A 23,108-nucleotide genomic window follows, 5' to 3' on the forward strand; every position below is an offset into this window, starting at 1 on the left:
TTCTCTCTCACTCTCTCTCTCTCTCTCTCTCTCTCTCTCTTTCTCAAACAAAGAGGAAGTAATGCTTGCAGAAGAAAACAAGAATTCTGGGAGATCAGCGTTAGATGGTATGAATTTAATTTTAATAGCACATAAATAAATGTGTTGTCTCGTTTATGGAGAGTTTTTAAACCAGTTTTCATCTAGGTACAGTTTCGATTGGTAATTTCAATAATTTATCTCTTGTTAAAATGCAAGACTTTTATATAAAACTAAAAAATTTAAAATCTGTTATGGAAAATCAGTTTTAATGACTGCTGTTGTTGATCATTATGATATAAAAAATTATATATTTATAAACTGGGGAAGAGTTTAGCATATATATATATATATATATATATGACTTCCAGAGCCTCGATAAACATATATTACCTATTTCAGAAAATAATAATTTCAAAGGTTATAACTTAATTTTTGCAATTGTGAAACTACACACGTAACACATTTAAGTTATAAAAATGTTGTGGGAGCATTGTTTTGAAATGTTTCTAAAATGCTGGAATGTCCCGTTTTCTTGTTAAGATTATGACATTATTTAAAGGTTACAAAACATTTCTCAGAACATTCTATTAACATTATTTAACCCAAATTATAGCATTATTTGAACGTTTACGTTAATTTTCTAAGAACTTTAAAATGTCCAGTTTTCTTGTCTTGATTACAACATTATTTAAAGGTTACATAAACAAAATATTTCTTAGAACGTTCATCAAGTACAAATACCATCATAAGGACGTTCAGTGTTGATCTCAGAACATGTTCTCTGAGCGTTATAATAAAAAATGTATAACGTTATAAGAACATTCCATAAACATTACCTTAAGAATGTTTTGTCGTCTTTTTGAGAACATTCCCTATTAGCTGGGTAATATCAACTGCAACAAATACTTCCAGACAGTAACAGCATATTTGCATATTCTTCTAATTACTATACCATTATGATAAGAAGCATAAGGCCAACAAGTGGCACCATTTAACCCTTTTCATTTTTAGTTTTGAAACGGGCCACCAGCAAGAAAAATGCAAGGCGTCGAGGACCGGGAGAGGAGAAATATTCTGAAGTCTCTACAGTTGGTGAGTAAAATATAAATGCCATCACTTTGTTTTTATCCGCATTAAGGCTTGACTTGTTTTGCTTGACTTGTTTGCGGTATCATTCATCTTAACAGTATGACTGTCTGAAGGGAAGGAAAAAACCACTGTCAACACACAATCCATAAATTCATCTCCATTTTCAGGCTTTTGAAATATCACCACTGACTTTCCAACAGTGTGAAACAAAGATTCGAATCCAAATGACATTCTGTGAGTGTATGGATTTTTCTTTTTCTTTGGGTGTCAGGTGGCCCCCGACCGAGGGTTGGTATACGGACAGCAAGACGAGGGCCCGCTGCTTACTTGCGGCGCAAGGAACGCATGTTGCGGATATCTATTCGGCGAATGGTTAAAACCGACAGCTTCTATTGGATAGTCCTGAGTCTGGTGGCGCTCAACACCATCTGTGTTTCAATCGTTCATCACAACCAACCGGAATGGCTTACTATTATTCAGTGTGAGTATCTCAATCCCCTAATACTACTACTCATAGTAATATTCAGTGTAATAATTCATGAATGCTGTGAATTTATTGGCATTAAATTTGAAGTCTGTGTAAGCAGTTTTACTACTTTTATCATTCATAGTAAAAGCTTTCAGGTGTAGATAAGGTTTTGGGGTATTGTTGATCAAATATCTTACGTTGCTATTGTTCTTAGATTTGCATCAGTTCAGTGTAGGAAGACATTAATAATAATAATGGTTATAATAATCTGGTTAAAAGCATGCATGGCCACTCCTGAGATATACAAGCATGCTAATTTGTGTCGCTACAACTGCTTTTTCTTTATTAATGTTATGACCTCCAGATTAGCAATGGGGTATATTTACTGACATGCATGCAGCTTTACAGTCACATAGAATTTGTAAATCAACTTGATCGAGTTGATTTGTAAATGGGCTGGATTTCCCCAAAACTGGTTGAGCAGCTACGCAACTTCAAATGCTGCTAAATTTTCACTGAAACATGGTTGCATGACAACATCCCTGACTCGCCAATTCATACCAGGTTAACCTTCTTCCCCTTTAGCGTGTGAGTGCATCCCCATAAAAGTGAAAAGTGGAAAGCTCTGTGGATGATCTACTAACAATGTGCAAATTAAAGAACACAGACGCAACCAGCGCAATCTACCAAAAGCAGAACAACTAAGCATAGCCAAGCAGAGCCCGTGATAATAGCAATGGGGTATATTTACTGATATGCATGCAGCTTTACAGTCACATAGAATTTGTAAATCAACTTGATCGAGTTGATTTGTAAATGGGCTGGATATCCCCAAAACTGGTTGAGCAGCTACGCAACTTCAAATGCTGCTAAATTTTCACTGAAACATGGTTGCATGACAACATCCCTGACTCGCCAATTCATACCAGGTTAACCTTCTTCCCCTTTAGCGTGTGAGTGCATCCCCATAAAAGTGAAAAGTGGAAAGCTCTGTGGATGATCTACTAACAATGTGCAAATTAAAGAACACAGACGCAACCAGCGCAATCTACCAAAAGCAGAACAACTAAGCATAGCCAAGCAGAGCCCGTGATAATCAGGTGTGATTAATCTACTAACAACAGGAACAAGATGGGTTAAGACGTGCTTTTTGGGAGTGTTAAATAATGGTGCAAATACCAGTAAATTGACTGCCACAAACCTTCATTTAAATAAACTCCTCCCATAAATTTTGCATCTGAAAGGGAAACTCCTACAAATGCATATGCAATAAGGTCAGATGCAAAAATAACTGCTAATGTCTCACTGCACGTCTATAGTAAATCCTGACAGTTGTTTTTTTAACATTAAAAGAGGGTTTGCGCTGGCCCTTAGGGTTGCATTTTACCAGATACATTAGACCAGTATCATTCAGTTTACTAATCATATTCATTGTTTGAAATTAGGTTTTGTGGAGAGTTCAGAAAATGATCAGTAGACGGCCTCAGGGTTTTTCTAATGCAAGTCAAACAACCCATGGCATATGTAACTAGAGCACCATCTGTTACCCAGAAAGAAAGAATAAGCGCTGTTTAGTGATAGTGCTTGCCCTTAGGACAGGGGTGTCCAATCCTGCTCCTGGAGGACCAACGTCCTACAGATTTAGCTCCAACCAACCCCAACACACTTGCCTAGACGTTTCTAGTGAGTCTGACCAGTCCTTGATTAGTTGGGGTTTAATTTCGACCAAGGAGGAGCCCCCGGAACAAGATTTTGGAGCGATTTTAATAGCCAACTTCCCGCAGAACACTGTTATCGGGTTAGATTTGAGTAGCAATTGGGCTAGTTTTGTTATGCAGACCTGTTGCATAGTAAAAAAAAAAAAGTGCAAATTGCTGGTCACTGCGGTGTACTGCACTTAAAGCCACAATTTAAGGTTTTATTCTGTTCATTAATAAAAAAAGTGTTATCATCACAGCAGCTGTCCAGCCCGATCTCACGGCAATTCGTACATATTTTACGAGGTGGCTAATTTGTATGAACTCACTCGTACAAATTCATCCGATTTGTGCTAAATCGTACTTATTTTACGAGTTGCACAATTCGTATGAATTTGTACGAATTACCTACACCTAACCCCGCCCCTAAACCTGCCCGTCACTGGGGTCTAGACAAATCGTACAAAAATGTTTGAGTGAGTTTGTACGAATTCATACGAATTAGCCACCTCGTAAAATACGTACGAATTGGTCGTGAGATAGCGTTGAGCTGTCACAAGACAATACATTTCAAGTCTATTTTTTTTTAATTTAGAAGCCACGGAAAGAACATTTTGTAATTTTTTTATTAACCAACATACAATATAATACACTATTTTAAATGATTCATGTCATTCATTCGTTAAAATTCATTATATCAGCATAAGGCACATGGCAGTCATAATAGTTATTACAATTCAAGTCTAATTTATGGCTAAAGGTTGCAGGCTTGCGTTCCAGTGGCTTTGGCTTAACTCTGCTCTCTGGTGGGCCTCCATTGGGGACTGGACACCCCTGATGTATGGTGCTCAAGTCAGCTTACAGTCTCATCACAAACTCCTAGAAGCACCCACTGTTGCTTCTGATAAAAACATCTACAGCACAGTTTGCAGCTATGAAAAGCACATTTTATGAGGAGACATGCTGCAACTAACAGAACCACTTCTGTGCAACATTATGTTTTCCAGAGAAACTGCTGCTAATAAAATGACTTCACAAACATAGGCCTGTCAGACAGAAAAATGCCTCACTTTCTGCTCCACATGTCAGAAACGTTCTGTGTATTGATGACGGACATTTACTTAATGGTCCCCAGAGGTCTAAGAGTTGCTGAAATTACTCCATACGGCACAACAGGACATCCAGCACTCTGTAGCTCAAGGCAGGTTGTGTTGTCATAAAAGCTTTCTTAAGCTGTCACAGTGTTCCTGCATTTTCATTTCAAAAGACATGCTGAGACTTTTGTCAGAGTCTTTACTTAATTTTCATCAATTGCAACAAACAGGGATGTACTTTAGGCCAAATATTTTATTCTAAAAGGCTTGAATATTAACTCTATTTGAATAACACATTTTATTGTGTATCTAGCAACCCATCGAACCATCATTGTGAATGAGGCTTATAGAGCTTCATTGATTTTAATGGGAGCAATTTAGTTTTAAGGCTCGCTTCCAGACTAGACATGGTGTTAATACTTCGAAACCCACAGGTATTTACCACTTTACAAATTTTTTGACACTTAAACAATTTTTACGGTTTTCAGACTACGCAGAGTTCGTGTTTCTGGGACTTTTTCTTGCTGAGATGTTTCTGAAAATGTATGGCCTTGGTTTCCGTCTCTACTTCCATTCATCCTTTAACTGCTTTGATTGTGGGGTGAGTGAATCTTTTAGTGTTCATGTTTAAGTGTAAATGTAGATGTTTAAGGCAGGTCCTTAGAGGACAAAAATGTCTGTCAAAAAAATGTCATGAAAATATTATATATTACATTTTGTTCCACTTTCACTGACATAGATTGTTATTATCAGCCCTGATCAGAAGTACCAAAAATGAATTCATTTTCAGGATGTTAACCCTTTAAATGCCAGTATGTTTACATAATACCACTGTTTTTATTTTTATTTTACACTTTTGGATAAATCAATGATAACAATATTAATTTTGCATTTTTTTTTCTTGAGCATTATGATGATGATGATGATTATAGTAAAATAGTGGGGGAAAAAAACAAACAACTGAAGCCTTGCCAACAGAATGAAACCCTATTAAAAAATAATTCATGATTTTATTCTAAAATGGCACTGTAGTTAAATATTGCTGTTTTAGTGGGTTTCAAGGGGAACATGTTTGTCCTTAATGTCTTAAATATTTTTATTTATAAATTTTTTTGTACCTAGCGTAAAATAGATTGAAGGAAATGAGGGGGAAATATTAAACTTCCAATTAAAAATACATATTTTTGGCCAAAATTATGTTGGCATTAACACAGGCAAAATGGTCAATAAATAAATAAATAAAAAAGACTGTCCCTAACGACACACGAGGGTTAAACCATACAGTATGTCTGATGAATCCTGGCACCGATGAGAGCATAATGTTATGTGTTTTGTGCAGGTGATTGTTGGCAGTATTTTTGAAGTAGTTTGGGGATTCTTCAGGCCTGGAGAGTCTTTTGGCATCAGTGTCCTCAGAGCTTTACGTCTGCTACGAATCTTTAAAATAACGAAGTAAGTTTATATCATTTATCCAAGTAGTATCCTCAGCATTCTTTCAAGGAATGTTTTGCGTGATAGCCGCCAGCACATGCAAATGTTGTTGTTGACATGAAACTACATAAAAGCATGAGCGGGCATATAAAACAGATGTGTCTGCAACATTCTCTCTCGACTACAACACCAAAATAAAAGTATAATTGGTACTGTAAGAAACTTATATTAAAATCCAGTCACAAGTTATTGCTGCTTATGTATAAACTGTCCAAAGGCATTTTTTTTTTACTTGAATAGCAAATGCATAAAGAAAAGCAATGTTAAAGCAACATAAATGTTCCATTTAAAAACAATTGATCAATGTATTATTTATTGTTACATTTAACAACATTTTCAAATATGTATTTCATAAACAACTTTAAATATGTATATTTGTCGGTTTGAAAAAAAAAAATGATTTATTCACATTTTTTTTTTATTTCATTCATCAACTGAGATTGTTTGGAAAAAAATGCATTCATAATTGTTTTCTTTTATTGAATTTGTTTTATTTTTAAATAAGACTGATATTCAGACACAAATGCCATGAAATGTGTCTTTAAAATGTTGAATAGAGGACAAATGGATTTTAATGCAATTGTATTACTTTAAATATGGGACAGTTCCATATTATACAGAACGGTTGGTGTCAGGCAAATTTATTTTCACATGTCTTATGTATAAACTGTCCAAAGGCATTTTTTTTTTACTTGAATAGCAAATGCATAAAGAAAAGCAATGTTAAAGCAACATAAATGTTCCATTTAAAAACAATTGATCAATGTATTATTTATAGTTACATTTAACAACATTTTCAAATATGTATTTCATAAACAACTTTAAATATGTATATTTGTCGGTTTGAAAAAAAAAAAGATTTATTCACATTTTTTTTTTATTTCATTCATCAACTGAGATTGTTTGGAAAAAAATGCATTCATAATTGTTTTCTTTTATTGAATTTGTTTTATTTTTAAATAAGACTGCATATTCAGACACAAATGCCATGAAATGTGTCTTTAAAATGTTGAATAGAGGACAAATGGATTTTAATGCAATTGTATTACTTTAAATATGGGACAGTTCCATATTATACAGAACGGTTGGTGTCAGGCAAATTTATTTTCACATGTAATTGCGTTCAAACAATCTGGCTCTTGTGAGAATATTGTGAGGCACTTTAACGGTTTTGTACTGTATGGAAAAATTGGCAAATAATGGCAATGTAAAGAAATGTGTGATGTTTTGTCTTTTTGATCAGGTACTGGACATCCTTACGGAACCTGGTGGTTTCCCTCATGAGCTCCATGAAGTCGATCATCAGTCTGCTCTTCCTTCTCTTCCTGTTTATCGTAGTCTTCGCTTTACTTGGCATGCAGTTGTTTGGTGGAAGGTGAGAATGTGAATCTGGTATGAGAGTGCTGATCTCGCTCAGTCTTTCTCACAGACAGACATGAAGATATACTGTACTCAAATGTGAAAATAAAACGTTACATCAAATCATTAAAATATACAGTTCAAAAGACTTTGAAGGAAAAAAAATGAACTTAAATGAAGTCTCAATACCAACCTACCTACTGTAACGCCTCACAATCTACACACACACACACACACACACACACACACACACACACACGTGAAGAACACTTTCCACACACTTGTTTCAGTGTAACTGTGTGACATTAGTTTTGTGTAGTATACTGTAATGCAGGGGTTCTCAAATTTTTCTTAGAACATTCTAAAACTAAAGCTGTTGAAAGAGTTAATTCTCTTGCACAGGTTCATCTTTGAAGATTATACTCCTACTAATTTTGACACGTTTCCAGCAGCCATCATGACCGTCTTTCAGGTAAGCCTCGACAGATCACTATGGATGTAAACATAGTAAATACTTTTGAATCATAAAGCTATATATATATATATATATTCACCTCATATTCAACTTAATTATATTATTTAGTATGATTACGACAATTTGTTACATTTACATTGCAAGCCTTAAAGGGTTAGTTAAACCAAAAATGAAAAATGGGTTTTACTCACCCCCGAGGCATCCTAGGTGTATATCACTTTCTTCTTTCAGACGAATCCAGTCGGAGTTATATTAAAAATGGTCTTTGATCTTTCAAGCTGTTTTCATGTGCAAAAGAAGTTAAATAAAAAGCGCCCATGCATAAAAAAAAGTGTCTCACACGGCTCCGGGGGGTGAACAAAGGCCTTCTGTAGCGAATCGATGCGTTTTTGTAAGAAAAATATCCATATTCAAAACGTAATAATCACTTGAATCTAGCTTGCGCTCACTGTTGTAAACAGAAGCAGTTCCGGGGGAATGACGTATGAGGTCGGCTTTGCACATGCGCCGCTCAAAAGTGACGCATGCGGAAGCGCAGCGGAGAGATCAAAACAAAACAACGTCATGAATTAGAACTACAAAACGAGGATTTGTAAAGAAGCATGTCAGAGGATTTCGATATAAGCCAAGAGGAGACTGGTTTTCCTTTGCTAAAGTAAGGAAATTTTGCTTCCTTTGATCCTGTTAACAAACGTTGGTTTTCACGAGACTCACCGGCGCATGCGCAAGGGTGAACTAACCCTTTAACTTTTATATTATTTAAACTGCTTTTTTAAAATAATTAATTCAACATAGATTCTTACTGGAGAGGACTGGAATGAGGTGATGTACAATGGGATTCGCTCACAAGGAGGGGTGCAGTATGGCATGTGGTCCTCAATCTACTTTATTGTTTTAACCTTGTTTGGGAACTGTATCCTTTTTAGCAATAATTAAAAAATTAAGACTAAAAAATAGACAAAAGATGACGGAAAGCAGTGTAATATACTGGTCTACATTGATTTAATTTTGTTGTTGCACATGAAAACAGTGTTGCAAGCAAGTAAAGCTTGTAATGCTCATTCTATTCAGTTCTACCCAAATTCTTGACGATGTTGTGAACAGACACATTGCTCAATGTATTCTTGGCTATTGCTGTGGATAATCTAGCCAATGCACAGGAACTAACTAAGGTAAGAAAAAGAAAGGTAACACATTACAGTTGTCTAATAAACATGTAAATGTAATATTTTGCAATAGAAATAACACTGACTGTGTACCAGAAATAATCCCCAAAAATGTAATAGCATATTATGTATGTTTCTCATTAGCTCTACTGTGTAATTCCTATGTATGTCTGCACTATCATGTATGTTTGCACAATGTCTGTACTTTCTTCTGTGCTGGTAGCTCCTGTCGCCAAGACAAATTCCTTGTGCGTGTAAACACACATGGCAATAAAGCTCTTTCTGACTTCATTAGTATACCTTTAATTATGTATCCAGTGCATTAACTTTTGTGTGCATTTTATATAAAATTACTATTCATGTACTTAATTTAAGTGCATAGTGTATTCATAGTGTATGCTGTTAGGTAGGTATATTGAAGAGTATTTTTTGTGTTAGGAAGAAGAGGAGGAGCAGGAAGAGTTCTTCAATCAGCGTTCTAAATGCAGAGAATTTGGCCTCTCTGAGTAAGTTTTTTATTTATTTTTTTTCGTTTTTTGCTCTGTCATAACCTGTTTTTCAAACTAAGGATACAGTTCCCTATCATGTATTAAGAAGCTGGTAAGCATTCTAATTAACTAGCAATAATTTGGTGTTGATTGCTGACTGTTGCAAATCTTCTTGTGCTTGAGACATGCTTTTAAACAATTATGTCACTATGCTGCTATGTAATTTTTCAGACCCATCAAACACATGAACAGAAGTATCATATATGAATGTACCATTTGTCTGTCATGTTTTTTGATCAGTCTTGGTTCTGGTCAAATTTGATAGGGAAGATCACAAAAACACTTAAATTGGTAAACTGGAATGACTGGATAGTTTTATTTTTTGTCTTTAAATCTTGGTTATTGAGGGCGTACGAATTTCATTATTTATTTTCTTTCTTTCTTTTTTAATCTTTAGTTGCTAGGAAACTCAAGTGCCTACGCCACAGGGGAATAGTCTGTTTATTTTATAGAAGAAAATCAATATGATATTAGAGTGATTACAAGCTTTAGCTTAGTACAGTAGACAGTGGAGTTTAGATTTAAAAGTACATCATACAAAATCACAGAGTCGGTAATGAGCAGAGGTAGAATCCAAAAAAAAAAAAAAAAAAAAAAAAAAAGAAAGAAAGAAAGTTACCAGTATAATTATTGTGCCCTATGGATTATTTCCTTTCTATGGTTTTGCATATGACTATCTTTCCATCTGGCTTTTGGCAAGATAGTTTTATGGATAGTTTCTATTTAGGAGTTCAGTGCATCCATTTTATTCATTTTAGATCTAGGTCTAAAGCAATGGTGTAAACTCCTGCTCCTGGAGGGTCACCGTCCTGCAGTGTTTTACTCCAACCCTGATTAAACACACGTGAACAAGCTTAATAAGGGCTTTGGGATTACTTGAAAATTACATGCAGGTATTTCAAAGCAGAGCTGAAGCTAAATTTTGCAAAATGGTGTCCCTGCCAGAGCAGGATTTGATACCCCTGGTGCACCCTGCAGTGTTTTACTCCAACCCTGATTAAACACACGTGAACAAGCTTAATAAGGGCTTTGGGATTACTTGAATATTACATGCAGGTATTTCAAAGCAGAGCTGAAGCTAAATTTTGCAAAATGGTGTCCCTGCCAGAGCAGGATTTGATACCCCTGGTGCACGATATGTGATGCATTTTCTTTGCCTATAATACATTGTAGCCAAGACTTGGAAAGTGTTGAGTATTTTACGTCATCAGTCTGTGTTGACTGTGGCATTAGTTTCTGTCCTCTTACTGGATCTTTAGTAGACAGGCGTCATATATGTAGTTACATTGCAGGACTGCGACCCAAAATTTCTGACTGCCAGAATTTGGAGGCTAAAATTCTCTGCAAAATCAATTAATGAGCATGGCACACTAGGGAGTCTAAGACTGCTGATTTGTCTATCGTAAGCATTTATGTTTGCCAAAATTTGGCAGCAAAATTGTATTGTGTACGCTTGGCTGAAAGGTAGCAGTGAGATAAAACTTGAGTTTTGATGAAAACAAAGCTACTAGTGACAGATGACATTGCACCACTACTGCAGCCTTCACCTTAGTTTTTCTCATTGGGGAGAGACTGTGAGCTAATAAGGAATGGGCCATAAACTGTCAATACAGCACCAGTGCCAAACAATGTGACATCAATTACAACAACAAATGGCAGGGATTGATTTGGGTGCTTTAGTGTTGGTGCAGTGGTTAAGCTGTTAGTATCAGCCCCTGTCCACGGGTTTCCACTTATTTTGGCCTCTTTTAGGTCAAGGGACTGCAATAGTACTTAACTTTCTGATGACCATGCAGTACAGATTTGCAAAGGCTAAGAATCTTTGAAGAATCTTCACAGTTTTAGGTTGTGGCAGCTTGGACCATTGAGGCCTCAGTTTTTATTATGTGAGAAGTACAGTATGAGTGTTTCCTAGGAAGAAGACTGGAAGTAAAAAAAAAAAAAAAAGAGTAGTAACTTGGTATATGATTTTATTCAAAGTGACTTACACATTCTTATTACAGGGCCAATTATTCTGGAGTAACTGGAGTTCTTTGAACAGCTTGAATGTACCTAATAATTTTGAAGTCAGCAAACAGCTGAAATTGTTGTTTAGTGCCGTTTAGCCTGTTTCGCCACTCCTCCAGTGCGAGCAGTTCCTTATTTTCTCCATCTTAAGGGGCTTTCACACAGGGTTGTTATAGGAACTCAGTTATAGGAACTAGCCACCAGGGCAGTCCCCCCGAGAACCTGTAAATTCGTTGTATTAACAGATCAGTTTCATGCAATCTTGGCAAGGGACAGACCCAGGGGAACAACTTTATTTAAGTTACCAGTTGTTATAGTTTAAGGATTGCACCTTGTGACCTCAAACGTTTCTGTTTCCTGTACAGATTCTGTAACAAAATACAAGTAAGTAGCAAACAAATCCTAGACAATATTAAAATAAGATCAAATAATGTCAGGAATTGTGTAATAAAATGGCAGGACTTTTGCAAACCAATTCAAAAAATATCTAGAAAGACTTGGAAATTAGGACAATGGGTAGTGGCAGTGATAAATGGACAAGAGTTCAAACTTTGTTTGGATGCAATCACAGCAAGACCTTCATTTACTTTCAAATCATGTATCATGCTCAGTTGCATGGTTCTAATGAAGTTTGTTCTTCTCCGCAATGCTGTTAAAACCAAAATTAACTTTTCAGTATTGTAGTCAACTATATGTGTTGCTCTGGGGCTCAGGATATTTGCCCACTCCTATCCAAGTTGCTTCATTACTTGAGAACCGATGGTGGAGACCACAATGGCATCACAGCTTGGCATTAAAAGTCTCTCTAATTGTTGCAAAGGTGAAAATGACAAAACCATTGAACCACTCATTTATGGTCCAAATCTTCACTGTTCTGTGATGTGTGTGATGCTTTAAAATGCCGATACACTGCCTAGTCTTGTCCAGAAACCAAACCTCTGCAGGATAGTGGACCATGAGGGCCAGATTTGACCACCCCTGCTCTACTGTATTGAATTGGTCTCTGTAACAAGTGGAATTGATCAACTGGAATTGGTCTCTGTACTTGAAGTGTTTAGTGTTTCAACACAAATCTAAAACACCAGTTTGGCCAGGTGTCTTGTAATATTATATGTGCAGAAGTTTATGCTGTTGACAATCAGTCAGCGGGTGTGTGTGTTTTGGGGTAGCCATAAACACAGAGCAGATTTCTCAGGGTTATAGAGGTGGCGGTAGACAGCTTTATACTGCTCAAGTCCACAACCACCTTCTTATACTTGTAGGACAAGAATAGTCAATCCTGCTCCTGGTAAGCTATGTACCTTCTTGCAGACTTCAGTTCCAACCCTACTTCAGCACACCTGATTATAATTTTCAAGTAACTCTGACACCTTGATTAGCTGGTTCAGATCTGTTTTATTAGGATTGGTGCTAAACTCTGCAGGATGGTAGGTCACCAAGAGGTTTTTTACTACTGTTGTAGATTTGCTAATATTAAATATTAGTTAATAGAAGCTTGGCTAATTTAACATTGTAGTCAGATTAAGTACAACAGTGCATCTTTTGTCTTCAGAGAAGAAATGTATGTTCTGATCTCTGCAGAGTGACATCTGGACAAAATCGTGAAATGGTTTGAACAATGAAGAAACACATCCAGTTGATTAGTTTCTCTCGTTTTATTATAAAAGTTGCTTCCATAATGACAAATACAGCTTAAAGTTAGTTACCAATCTAGTACTGTAGCTGTCCAGTCCCAAGTTTATTGGTATTATGAGTTGAAAAGTTTGGCATTGCCATGGGTAAGAGACAATGGTACGACAGAAAGGGCACGTGAGAATGGACCAACAAATTAATCAATAGCCATTGCAATATTAAGAGATATCAAACTACACTATCAAAAACACTGGACAAAACTATCTCTATCTAAAACATTTCACACAAATGTGTGATGTGGCATTAATGGCATTGAAATGCCAAAGAACCCCATAACTGTTTAAAACAAGGTTTCTCAATTCTGCCCCTCGACATCCACTATCTACAGAGTTTCTTTCCAACCCTGATCCAACTCAACTGCCTGGAACTAAATACTTAAGACCTTGATTAGCTTGTTCAAGTGAGTTTGATTAGGATTTGAGCTAAACTCTGTAGGCCAGTGAACCTTCGAAGGCCAGAGGTGTGAAACATCTCAGGTTATGTATGTAAACATGGGGATGAGGAAATGGGAATAAAGGGAATGAGGCGCTGCGTTGGAACGTTTTTGGGAACACCTCTGCGTGACCACATTCTGAAGCACGTGTGGAATCAGTCCAATGGAGAAGCGAGACGTCACTAGCGGGGTGATGTGAGCAACCAGGAGGTTTAATAGTGCACCCGGCACAGTGCATGTTAGCTTCTGACAGGATGAAGTAAGCACCTACAGAGGTGCAGGGAGTATGGCAGAGAGATGCAGCATCTTGTTCCCTTTAGGGAACCATGGTTACATACATAACCTGAGACGTTTCCCTGCAGGGAACTCAAGCTGCGTCGGAAGGCTTTGGCAATGAGAATGCCCACTGCGCCATACTTACAAGTCCCTGTCTGGTGTGTATCAGGCAAGCACATCAAGACGAGAGGACTTGGGATCCTGGGGTAGAAGCCAGGTCTAGATTATAGGACCAAACAAATGTGTGCTGACAGGACCAGCCCACCACATCACAAATGTCCTGCAGAGAAGCACCCATGAATAATGCCTCAGAGGATGTCATACTCCGGGTTGAGTGGTCTCTGACCCCCATAGGTGCCAGAGTAAGCAAGTGAGATGGCCTCGACTCAGGGTCTGCTTGGTCGCCGGCAAGCCCTTCTTAGGTGGACCAAAGCAAACAAACAACTGATCTGCCATACACCACAGGGCAGCTCTGTGGACATCATAAGTGCTCGCACTGGACAGAGCAGATTTAGCTTCTCCTGGTCAGCTTCCTGGAAGGGAGGAGGACAGAAGGCTTGCAGCATTATGGGCCCTGGCGTAGAGGTGGGCACCTTTGGGACATACCCTGGCCTCAGATAAAGGAAGGCTTTAACCATGCCCGCGGCAAACTCCAGACACAAGGGAGAAACTGACAGTGCCTGAAGATCCCCTATCCTCTTGAGTGAGTATATAGCAAGGAGGATATGTCTTCAAGGTGAGGAACTTATGTGAAACCTCCTCAATGAGTTCAAAGTCCTCCAGTACCACCCCCATGTCTCACAAGGGCACTTCGGTGCACTGTGCTGGCCTCATCCTCAAAGTGCCACAGAGGAAACGGACTTCTTCCCAATGACTGACCACCCAAAGGGGCGTGGTAAGCAGCTATGGCCACCATGTACACCTTCAGAGTGGATGAAATGCTCCTGCAGAAACTCCAGAACTGAACTGTTTCTTGCAGTCGTTGTCCGCACCAAGAAGTAAAAAGTTTCCACTTCAGGTCATATTGTTTCCTTGTGGCGGGAGCTCTGGACTGGAGTATCGTCTCAACAACCTCAGTTGAGAGACCGGATGCTAAGAGCTGTGCCCCCTCAGGGGCCACACCCACAGTTTCCATAAGTCCAGGCGGGGGTGAAGGATGGAGCCCCTCGCCTGAGAGAGGAGGTCCCTCCTGATCGGAATCTCCAAGAAAGAGCCATCGATAAGGGACACAAGGTTCAAGCCATACCCGGGCCGGCCAGAACGGGGCTACTAGCAGAAGACAGACCCTGTCCCCGGGTACACTCTCCAGTACTCCCCTGTAGCAGAGCGATCAGGGGAAAAGCATACAGATAAGAACCAAGGTTTCCTTAACATGTCTAAGGCATGTAAGCATCACCACGTGACCTTGACCATGCAAAGTGGGTTGCCCCTCGGGGAAAACCCCTTGGTCCCAAGCCACCACTGCAAAGGTCTCATGTACAGCAGGCCAAAGGGTATCGCGTTGAACGCAGCTGCCATCAGACCTTACAATCTCTGAAACTGTTTGACAGTGAGTGACTGGCCTTCTCTCACTCTCTTTACAACTTTGAGAATTCAAAACTTTGAGAACTCAGACCTGATTTGAGACACAATCTATTTGATCTTGAACCGAAAGCATTTGATAGCACGGTTCAGCAGATGCAGATCTATGATCAGATGCAACCCCCCATCCTGCTTCGGAACAATGAAGTATCGGCTGTAGAACCCGGACTCTCTTGAGAGAGGAGGAATACGTTCTATGTCCTTCTTCCTCAAGAGAGTGTCTACTTCTTGTTCCATTACCAGAGCCTGCTCTGGCCCACTATTGTGGGGACAACCCCATTGAAAAGAGGTGGCGAGAACCAAACTGAATTCTGTAGCCTCTCTCTACAGTCTGGAGGACCCATTTAGAGACATTTGGCAGAAGTTTCCACGCTGCCAGAAAGTCTACTAAGGGAACCAACCTCTTGGGGCTGGCCTCTGGTATGGCTAGAGGAGCAATTTCAGTACCCTGAACCGGATAACCGGCAGGGAACGACCAACTTGATGGCTCTAGCCCCTTCACTTGAGGGGATGAGCATTCCTGTGCCGTACCATTGCCAGGCGGCAGCTGGGAACTTAGCTTGTTGGAGCCCACTGAGCCCAAAGCACCGGTGGTGGCAGGGGTATTAGCGGGCCTGAGGATGCCAGCCCCTCTGAACTGGAGTCTGTTGTAGCTAGAGAGTTTAATTTGGTGTACTGAAGTCGACCGGTGCCAGCGAGATCGCGAGCCTGGCCGCTCTCATCAAAGAGAGCCAGGAGGAAGCGGTGCACATGCAGTGGCAGCTGCTCACAATCAGGACAGTCATTTCCCTCGAGAGCTGACCATGCATGCTCTGCTCCCAAACAGACGTCGCAAAGATTGTGTGATAACGACGGCAGGGAGGAACACACAATCTATAGTGCCATCCGATTTACTTTTGTTTTTACTCTTTGACATTATCCCTGTCTTACTAACAGAGATATACTGACTGAATGAATGCTTCTGCAACACATACAAAGACACCACAACACACTTACTGAAGAGCAAAAGCTAACATGCGCTGTGCCAGAGGTGCACTTTTAAGCTTTCCTGGTTGCTCACGTCACCCTGTTCGTGATGTCTCGCTTCTCCATTGGACTGATTCCACACGTGCTTCAGAATGTGGTCACACATAAGTGTTCCCAAAGCATTCCGACGCAGCTCGAGTTCCCTGAGGGCGAACCTCTTTTTAACTTTTTATAGCCTTATGAGTTGACTTGTGTGCAGTCTGGCAATATGGATTGTTTGGTATGTCCTGCCTGCAAATACACTAATGGCTTATTTTCAATTAATCATTTATTTGGTTTCATGGACAACAAAAGAATACGCATAATTGTAAGTAAAACTGTCTATGTATCTTTTTATCTGTCATGTCTGCCATTAACATTGCACTGTCCATCTCATCAACATTCCGGATTACCTGCTGACATGTAGATCCTTTGTGCACTCTGTTTCTCTTGTTTTCTTTCTTGTCTGTTTATTTTTATTAGTCAAGAATTTCCCCCTGGTTTTCTCTTGAATTCCGTTTTATTTAGCCTGAATCAATAGCCATTGTTTTTATTCTAATTTCCTGATTTTTATCACACACCCTTGTGAATTGTGAAATTTGCATGCTGCAAATTATATACCTTTTGTGACTGAGATGTATCATGTCCGTGCAGACGGAGACGGAGACCGTACTTGTACAGGAAGCGTGCCATCCACCGAGGACGACCGTCTCCTGCAGAGGCAGAGGAGGAACCCGTTGGGAAACAAACAGAAGAGCAGCCCGTCAATGCTTTTGCTGGCCGCCGTGAAAGATGCAAAAAGATAAAAATTTCCGTCTGGGAGCAACGGACAAACCAGCTGCGGAAACGTCGGCAGATGGCCAGTCGTGAGGTGCTGTTTGGCAGTCCCACAGAGGATCAGTTGGACACTCCAGTGAGTGATCATCACCAACAGGGCTGCATATCCCCAGAAACGAGCCCTTTACACTTGTCAGAATCACCTATGTCTGTGGGGATGCCCCTGCCAGAGCCGCCCATGTCTATCACCATTCCACTCCCTGAACCTCCAGAATCTGAGCCCTTGCCCCTGACAGGATCAAGATTGGAGGAGAGGCCGAACGCTAATAACCATCATTCAAATACAGAGAGGAAGCATCGTGTGGCAAGGAAGTTTCGGGCTGCTGCTGCTGCCGGGGTAGCAGAGGGTGGGCGACACAAACGCCACAGACATCGAGAGTCCAGAACAGAGGCCAGAAATGCAGAGAATCACCAGCAAATTGGGTGCAGTGAGAAACAGCCTGAAGAGGGTGAGGATAAAATGGAGGAAACGCAGTCTAAAAACTTGATGCACATGTACGAAACAGAAATAATCATGTCTGGCAAGCAAACTGAGAATCAGGAGGAATGCCAAAGGTAAGGACACAATCATGTCTTATTTTCTTTTAGTAAGTTATGCAGTTAAGTTGCTAGTTTACGTTCAATGTTGTGGTTTGGTGAAATGCTTATTTGAATTTAGCCTAATATTTTTGACAAATGTTACAATCCTGTTACAATCCTAGTTGGTAACACTTTATTTTGATGATCCCTTTAGACATTCTGTTGAGTATAAGTAACTTTGAAACTACGTGTTAACTACCAGTAATTAGTAGTGCTGGGTAGTAACTGATTACATGTAATCTGGATTATGTAATCATATTCCAAAAATGAAGTACTTGATTATATTACATTTTAAAATACTTTAAAATCAAATTACAGTTGCTTTCAATTGATTACATGATTGCATATTGTTCAAACAATAGCAATAAATTATTCACAATTTCTTGATTTTCACTAGTTTTCTTTTTCATCTTTTAAATTTTACTTTCTAAACATTCTGAAAGTTTTTAAGTTTTGTGGACATTTACACAAAGACCAGCCACTAGTCAGATGGATATAATTGCCCAGAAATGTTAGAGTCTACAATGCATTTGACCACTGGTTTTACAAAAAGTATTTTGATTTTAAGAAGTGTTTTCTCAATATTTTTTAGCATCGCATCAACTATTGATGAACACATTAATGTTTATTTGAATTATCGCTCAGTGGGTTATTTTACCATGTATCTCTATGTCTATATAACATACATAAAACACATATATATAAAATGTTATTTCTTATTTACATAAACAGGGATTACCAAACTTTTGGTAATGCAGGGATTACCAAACTTTTTTTAATAATGCAGGGATTACCAAACTTTTTTTAATAATGCAGGGATTACCAAACTTTTTTGTCAGCCAAACCTCTTTCACCACATATCTAACTAGAAGGACCCCCTGAGATTTAACGCTAATAAGTTAATAATTTTGTAACAAATTTGCATGTTCACAGTCCTCTGACGTTAGTTAATGGTCACATGACATGCAGGTAAACAATAAAATATGTAATCTTTTTTAGTAAGTGTTTTATTTTGATTGTTGTTATCGTTCACAGTCCTCTGACGTTAGTTAATGGTCACATGACATGCATTATCAGGTAAACAATAAAATATGTAATCTTTTTTAGTAAGTGTTTTATTTTGATTGTTGTTATTTTAAAATGATTTATTTTAATTTTACATTTTTATGATTTAATTAATTATTAGCTTATATCATTGTGATAAACGAGTTAGGTCAAAAGTAATCAGAAAGTAGTCTGAATATATTACCTAAAATGTGTAATGTAATGGATTATGCTACTAACTACATTTTTTGCCATGTAATTTGGAATCAGAATAGGGGATTCCAATTTGTAAGTAATCTACCCAGCACTAGTAATTGCAGTATTAGAGTAGTATAGTAGTATCAATAGACTGTAAGGTTATGGTAACTGTTAGTAGAACAAGTTGACTTGTACTTGCAAAGTTACTTATAATCAGTAAAATGTGTGTTGGGGACTAAAAATAAAGTGTTAACAGATATTAAGCAGTCTACTAATACTCTAATGACATGTCATTGCAAAGTTACAACAGAATGTCTAAAGGTGAAGATTATTTTGATCTTCACCTTTAGAAATTCTGTGTTAACTTATGGTTAAATGTAACTGAGCTTGTTTTTTTCATTTGTTGAAGTTGTTTTGCTAGGCACAACACACAGCAAAGTTATGAAACATGTTTTCCTTATTTTATAAGATCAAATATTCACACCTGTACGTTTGTATTTTAGGGAGTTTGTGGGTGATGCGACAGGGATTTCCCAAGCATCTGGCCTTCAGGAGCTTCAGACTGTCTGTACTGGAATGGAGGATCAAGCAGAAAGCCAGGAAACTCCATTTCTGAGGCACAAAGAAGAGTTTACATCAGAATCCAAGTGCATGACAGGGGAAGTCTCAGACATTGAAAACAATGGCAGCTATCTAAACCAGGATGAGTGTATGATAGAAACCAGCATTAAACGAGAGACGTCAACCCAGCCTTTGTTGGAAATGGCACCAATGACTGGTATTTGATCCATGCATCCATCCATCTGTCCATCCATCCATCCATGCATCCCTCTTTCCATCCATGCATCCCTCTTTCCATCCATCAATCCCTCCGTCCGTCCATCAGTCCGTCCATTCATCCATCCCTCCTTCCATCCATCCGTCCATTCATCCGTCCATCCATCCCTCCTTCCATCCGTCCATCCGTCCATCCGTCCATCCATCCATCCATCCATCCCTCCTTCCATCCATCCATCCATCCATCCGTCCGTCCATCCATCCATCCATCCATCCATCCGTTCGTCCGTCCGTCCATCCATCCATCCATCCATCCATCTTGTTTAAATGGTTCTTTACAGTGCAGAGTATGTTTTCTCTGGATTGGTCTTCTAAAGTATTTACCATTTTATCATACCAATTTCTAGAGTTTTTTTGGAGGGTAGAACCAAACCAAAACTGCCACTTTAAATAGTAAAGAAAAATATCCTATAAAAAAAAGTTTTTCACCCTTTGCCACGACTAGTCACTTTTAAATCGTGTCTTGTGGTGACAAATGCATTTTTTACAATTACAAATACTCCAGCCTCTTAATTAAAAATAATGCATGCAAGAAATAGCAAAGTGATGTTTAAAGGCATTATTTGAAATATAGCATATCAAGCCACATAACATGCCAATCTCCAAAAAATAAGTGCCTTTTTGCATTTAGCATTGTTTTCCCTGGTAATTTTATCAGAATACACCTGTGAGAACCATTTCTTTTACACAATATGTATTATATACAGTGCATGGAATGAAGTGTGGATTATGAATTGAATAACTGAAATAAGCAGTTCTCAGCAATGAAGTGCCTGCTGTGTTTGGTTTGGTTTGCATAGCAGTTTTTCAGAGGAAGATGATCAAAGTGCAACAGTATTGATTTGTAGTGAAGTAGTTCAGCTGCTGATGGCTGAGTCCTGAAGGAGCGGTGGACAGCAGCCATTGATTCTGTTTGCAGAGGGGATAATTCGCTAAAGTGAGGACACATTCATTAATGGAGACACAGAACTGGGTCATCATCAATGCCTGTGGCAATCGAAGCTTCTTCAGCTGTCTCCGAAAGTAAAGAGCAGTTCGCCTTTAGAGTGTTCTGTTCTATTGCTTTAGTGGGCTTCGTGCTGGGTGTTGGGTGAAATCTGGGTTAGTGTTCACTGTGTGAAAATCTACAGTAGAAGCCATTCAGCCCCCCAAACCCAACACAAGATAAAAAAAGTGCGACTCAGTGGGCACAGGTTTATGGCTTCCTGCCTGTAATAAAAGCAAAAACCCAATTTCATCTCAGATACACACAATTACAGGTAATCGTGGTCAAAACCTAGGAGATAAAGCTTTCGCAAATCATATCAACTGAGTGAATTTCATTTGTAAATATATGTGAGAGAGAGTGCCTAGCAAAAGACAGTCTAGTTACACAACACACCAGACAGAAACGTATAGGCATGCTGACAGTTCAGAAATAAAGCTTTTATATGTGCAGTTCAATGCATGTTCAGTGAATGCCCAAACATATGTACTTTGAGACCTGCAACACACTTGCCAGCTATTTGAAGTCTGATATATTTACCCTGGCAATCACACTCCATTCACAGTTTCAGAGCTTCAAAGCGACTCTTTGTTGCAGCATGCAAAATCGTTACATATGATGAAGGGCTTAATTTGCGACTGTTATGAAAGTATGTTCTATAAAGTATGCATGCATGCAGTATGAATACAATCCAGACATACTTATATCATGTAGGCATGTATGACGTGTCCTACACCATCAGTATCGCTACCTTGCCATTCATAGCTTCTTTCCTTTTGCCTCAAGAGATAGTACATCTCAAAGATTGATAGGAAGTATTGGGTCGTCTGCTTTTTGAATACAGCTAATTTTGACATACTTCTCATTTCATGCACTGCTTTTCACAGTAGGGATGAAGGCATATTTGGATGCAGGGGTGATAGAGGTTTGCACAGGCTTTTATTTGATGCCCAAACTCTCCCTGTACCTGAGATGATTTGTTCTGATCCAACCTGATCAGCACTGTCAAATTTTAAGACACAAACCAACCTAAACCCCAAAATTGCACGCTCTCTTTAAATTTATTCTTACCGCAAATAACCTCTAACCAGTTAATCTCAAAAGTACAAAAACATTTCTGTCTGAAAAAACCTTCCAAAATAAACATTTCTGTAACAAAATCACATCTAAAAAACACATGATGAATAAGCATTAAGAATTCACAGCATTGCATTACAATAGCACTTTTAATGTTGTCTCAGGAACTTTTCACAAGGACCGTTTTCACGTGTTGTTTTTGTTAAATGCGTGTTTATTTGTATGTTACTTATAAAAATATTTTAAATAATTGGTTTAATTCTGAACTTCTTGTCAAGTGAAATATCATTTTTGTCAACACAAATTAAATGCCATTTTAGTCAGAGTAATAGTTACTGAAATTATTGAATATAGCATGGCTAAATTTAGAGGATTTTTTAACCAATAGCCATTTTTTGTTTTATTTAACTCATTTTACACGGCTAGATACATTTGTGTGCAAAACAAGTGAGAATGAAAGCAAAATACTTAAAAATAATATTTTTTTTTCTTTAATTACAAACCCAAACCTGATGTTATGCATGAAAAACTAGCCCAAATCCAACAGATTTTCAGATTTTGTTATGCTTGAGTGGGAACATCAAAATGAAATAAGTTCAAGAACAGCAGCCTTTTAAAAAATGTCATTACATTTAGTTTTAAGGTGTTCTTGTTACAGTGCAATTTTATATTTCAGTACTGAGTAATATTAATTTACAACATGCACTTTCACAACATTATTATGAGGATTTCAGCTAGTCATATCCAGTGTTGGGGAAAGTTACTTTTAAAAGTAATGCATTACAATATTGCGTTACTTCCTAAAAAAGTAACTAATTACGTTACTTAGTTACTTTTTATGGAAAGTAATGCATTAAGTTACTTTTGCGGTACTTTCGCGTTACTTTTTAAATATGAGCAGGACTTGATTGTTTTTAATATAAGAAGTTCTATTTATAGCAAATATAAAAGCCCTTTCACACCAAAAAGTGTAATGAATAAACCTCAGACTGAAGGAAAAGTAAATTCACGTCTGTACAGTAGAACACAGGAGAAGAAGTTTCAACACTCACAATTGTTAGTTTATCTAAAATAATTTTTGCTTATTAGTATGGTTGAACTGGATCATCAAAGGTCAACAGCAAAGACATTGGTTAATAAAATGGGAT

At 38.2% G+C, this 23,108-nt stretch overlaps 1 protein-coding gene across 1 annotated transcript in view; it reads left to right on the forward strand.

The window, feature by feature from the left end:
• Nucleotides 1-23,108, forward strand: part of LOC107708577 (voltage-dependent R-type calcium channel subunit alpha-1E-like) — an 88,011-nt gene that overhangs the window by 34,934 nt on the left and 29,969 nt on the right. Inside the window, exons 9-20 of the mRNA XM_016512839.1 lie at nt 54-107; nt 1,033-1,113; nt 1,382-1,591; nt 4,859-4,971; nt 5,710-5,822; nt 7,105-7,236; nt 7,623-7,692; nt 8,491-8,608; nt 8,800-8,867; nt 9,300-9,367; nt 17,058-17,795; nt 19,565-19,839. Coding sequence (XP_016368325.1) covers nt 54-107; nt 1,033-1,113; nt 1,382-1,591; nt 4,859-4,971; nt 5,710-5,822; nt 7,105-7,236; nt 7,623-7,692; nt 8,491-8,608; nt 8,800-8,867; nt 9,300-9,367; nt 17,058-17,795; nt 19,565-19,839 — 2,040 coding nt within the window. The remainder of the gene's footprint in view (nt 1-53; nt 108-1,032; nt 1,114-1,381; nt 1,592-4,858; nt 4,972-5,709; nt 5,823-7,104; nt 7,237-7,622; nt 7,693-8,490; nt 8,609-8,799; nt 8,868-9,299; nt 9,368-17,057; nt 17,796-19,564; nt 19,840-23,108) is intronic.

Source organism: Sinocyclocheilus rhinocerous, unplaced genomic scaffold (genome assembly GCF_001515625.1).
Source record: "Sinocyclocheilus rhinocerous isolate Xijiao unplaced genomic scaffold, SAMN03320098_v1.1 scaffold25, whole genome shotgun sequence".
Classification (NCBI taxonomy): Eukaryota; Metazoa; Chordata; class Actinopteri; order Cypriniformes; family Cyprinidae; genus Sinocyclocheilus; species Sinocyclocheilus rhinocerous.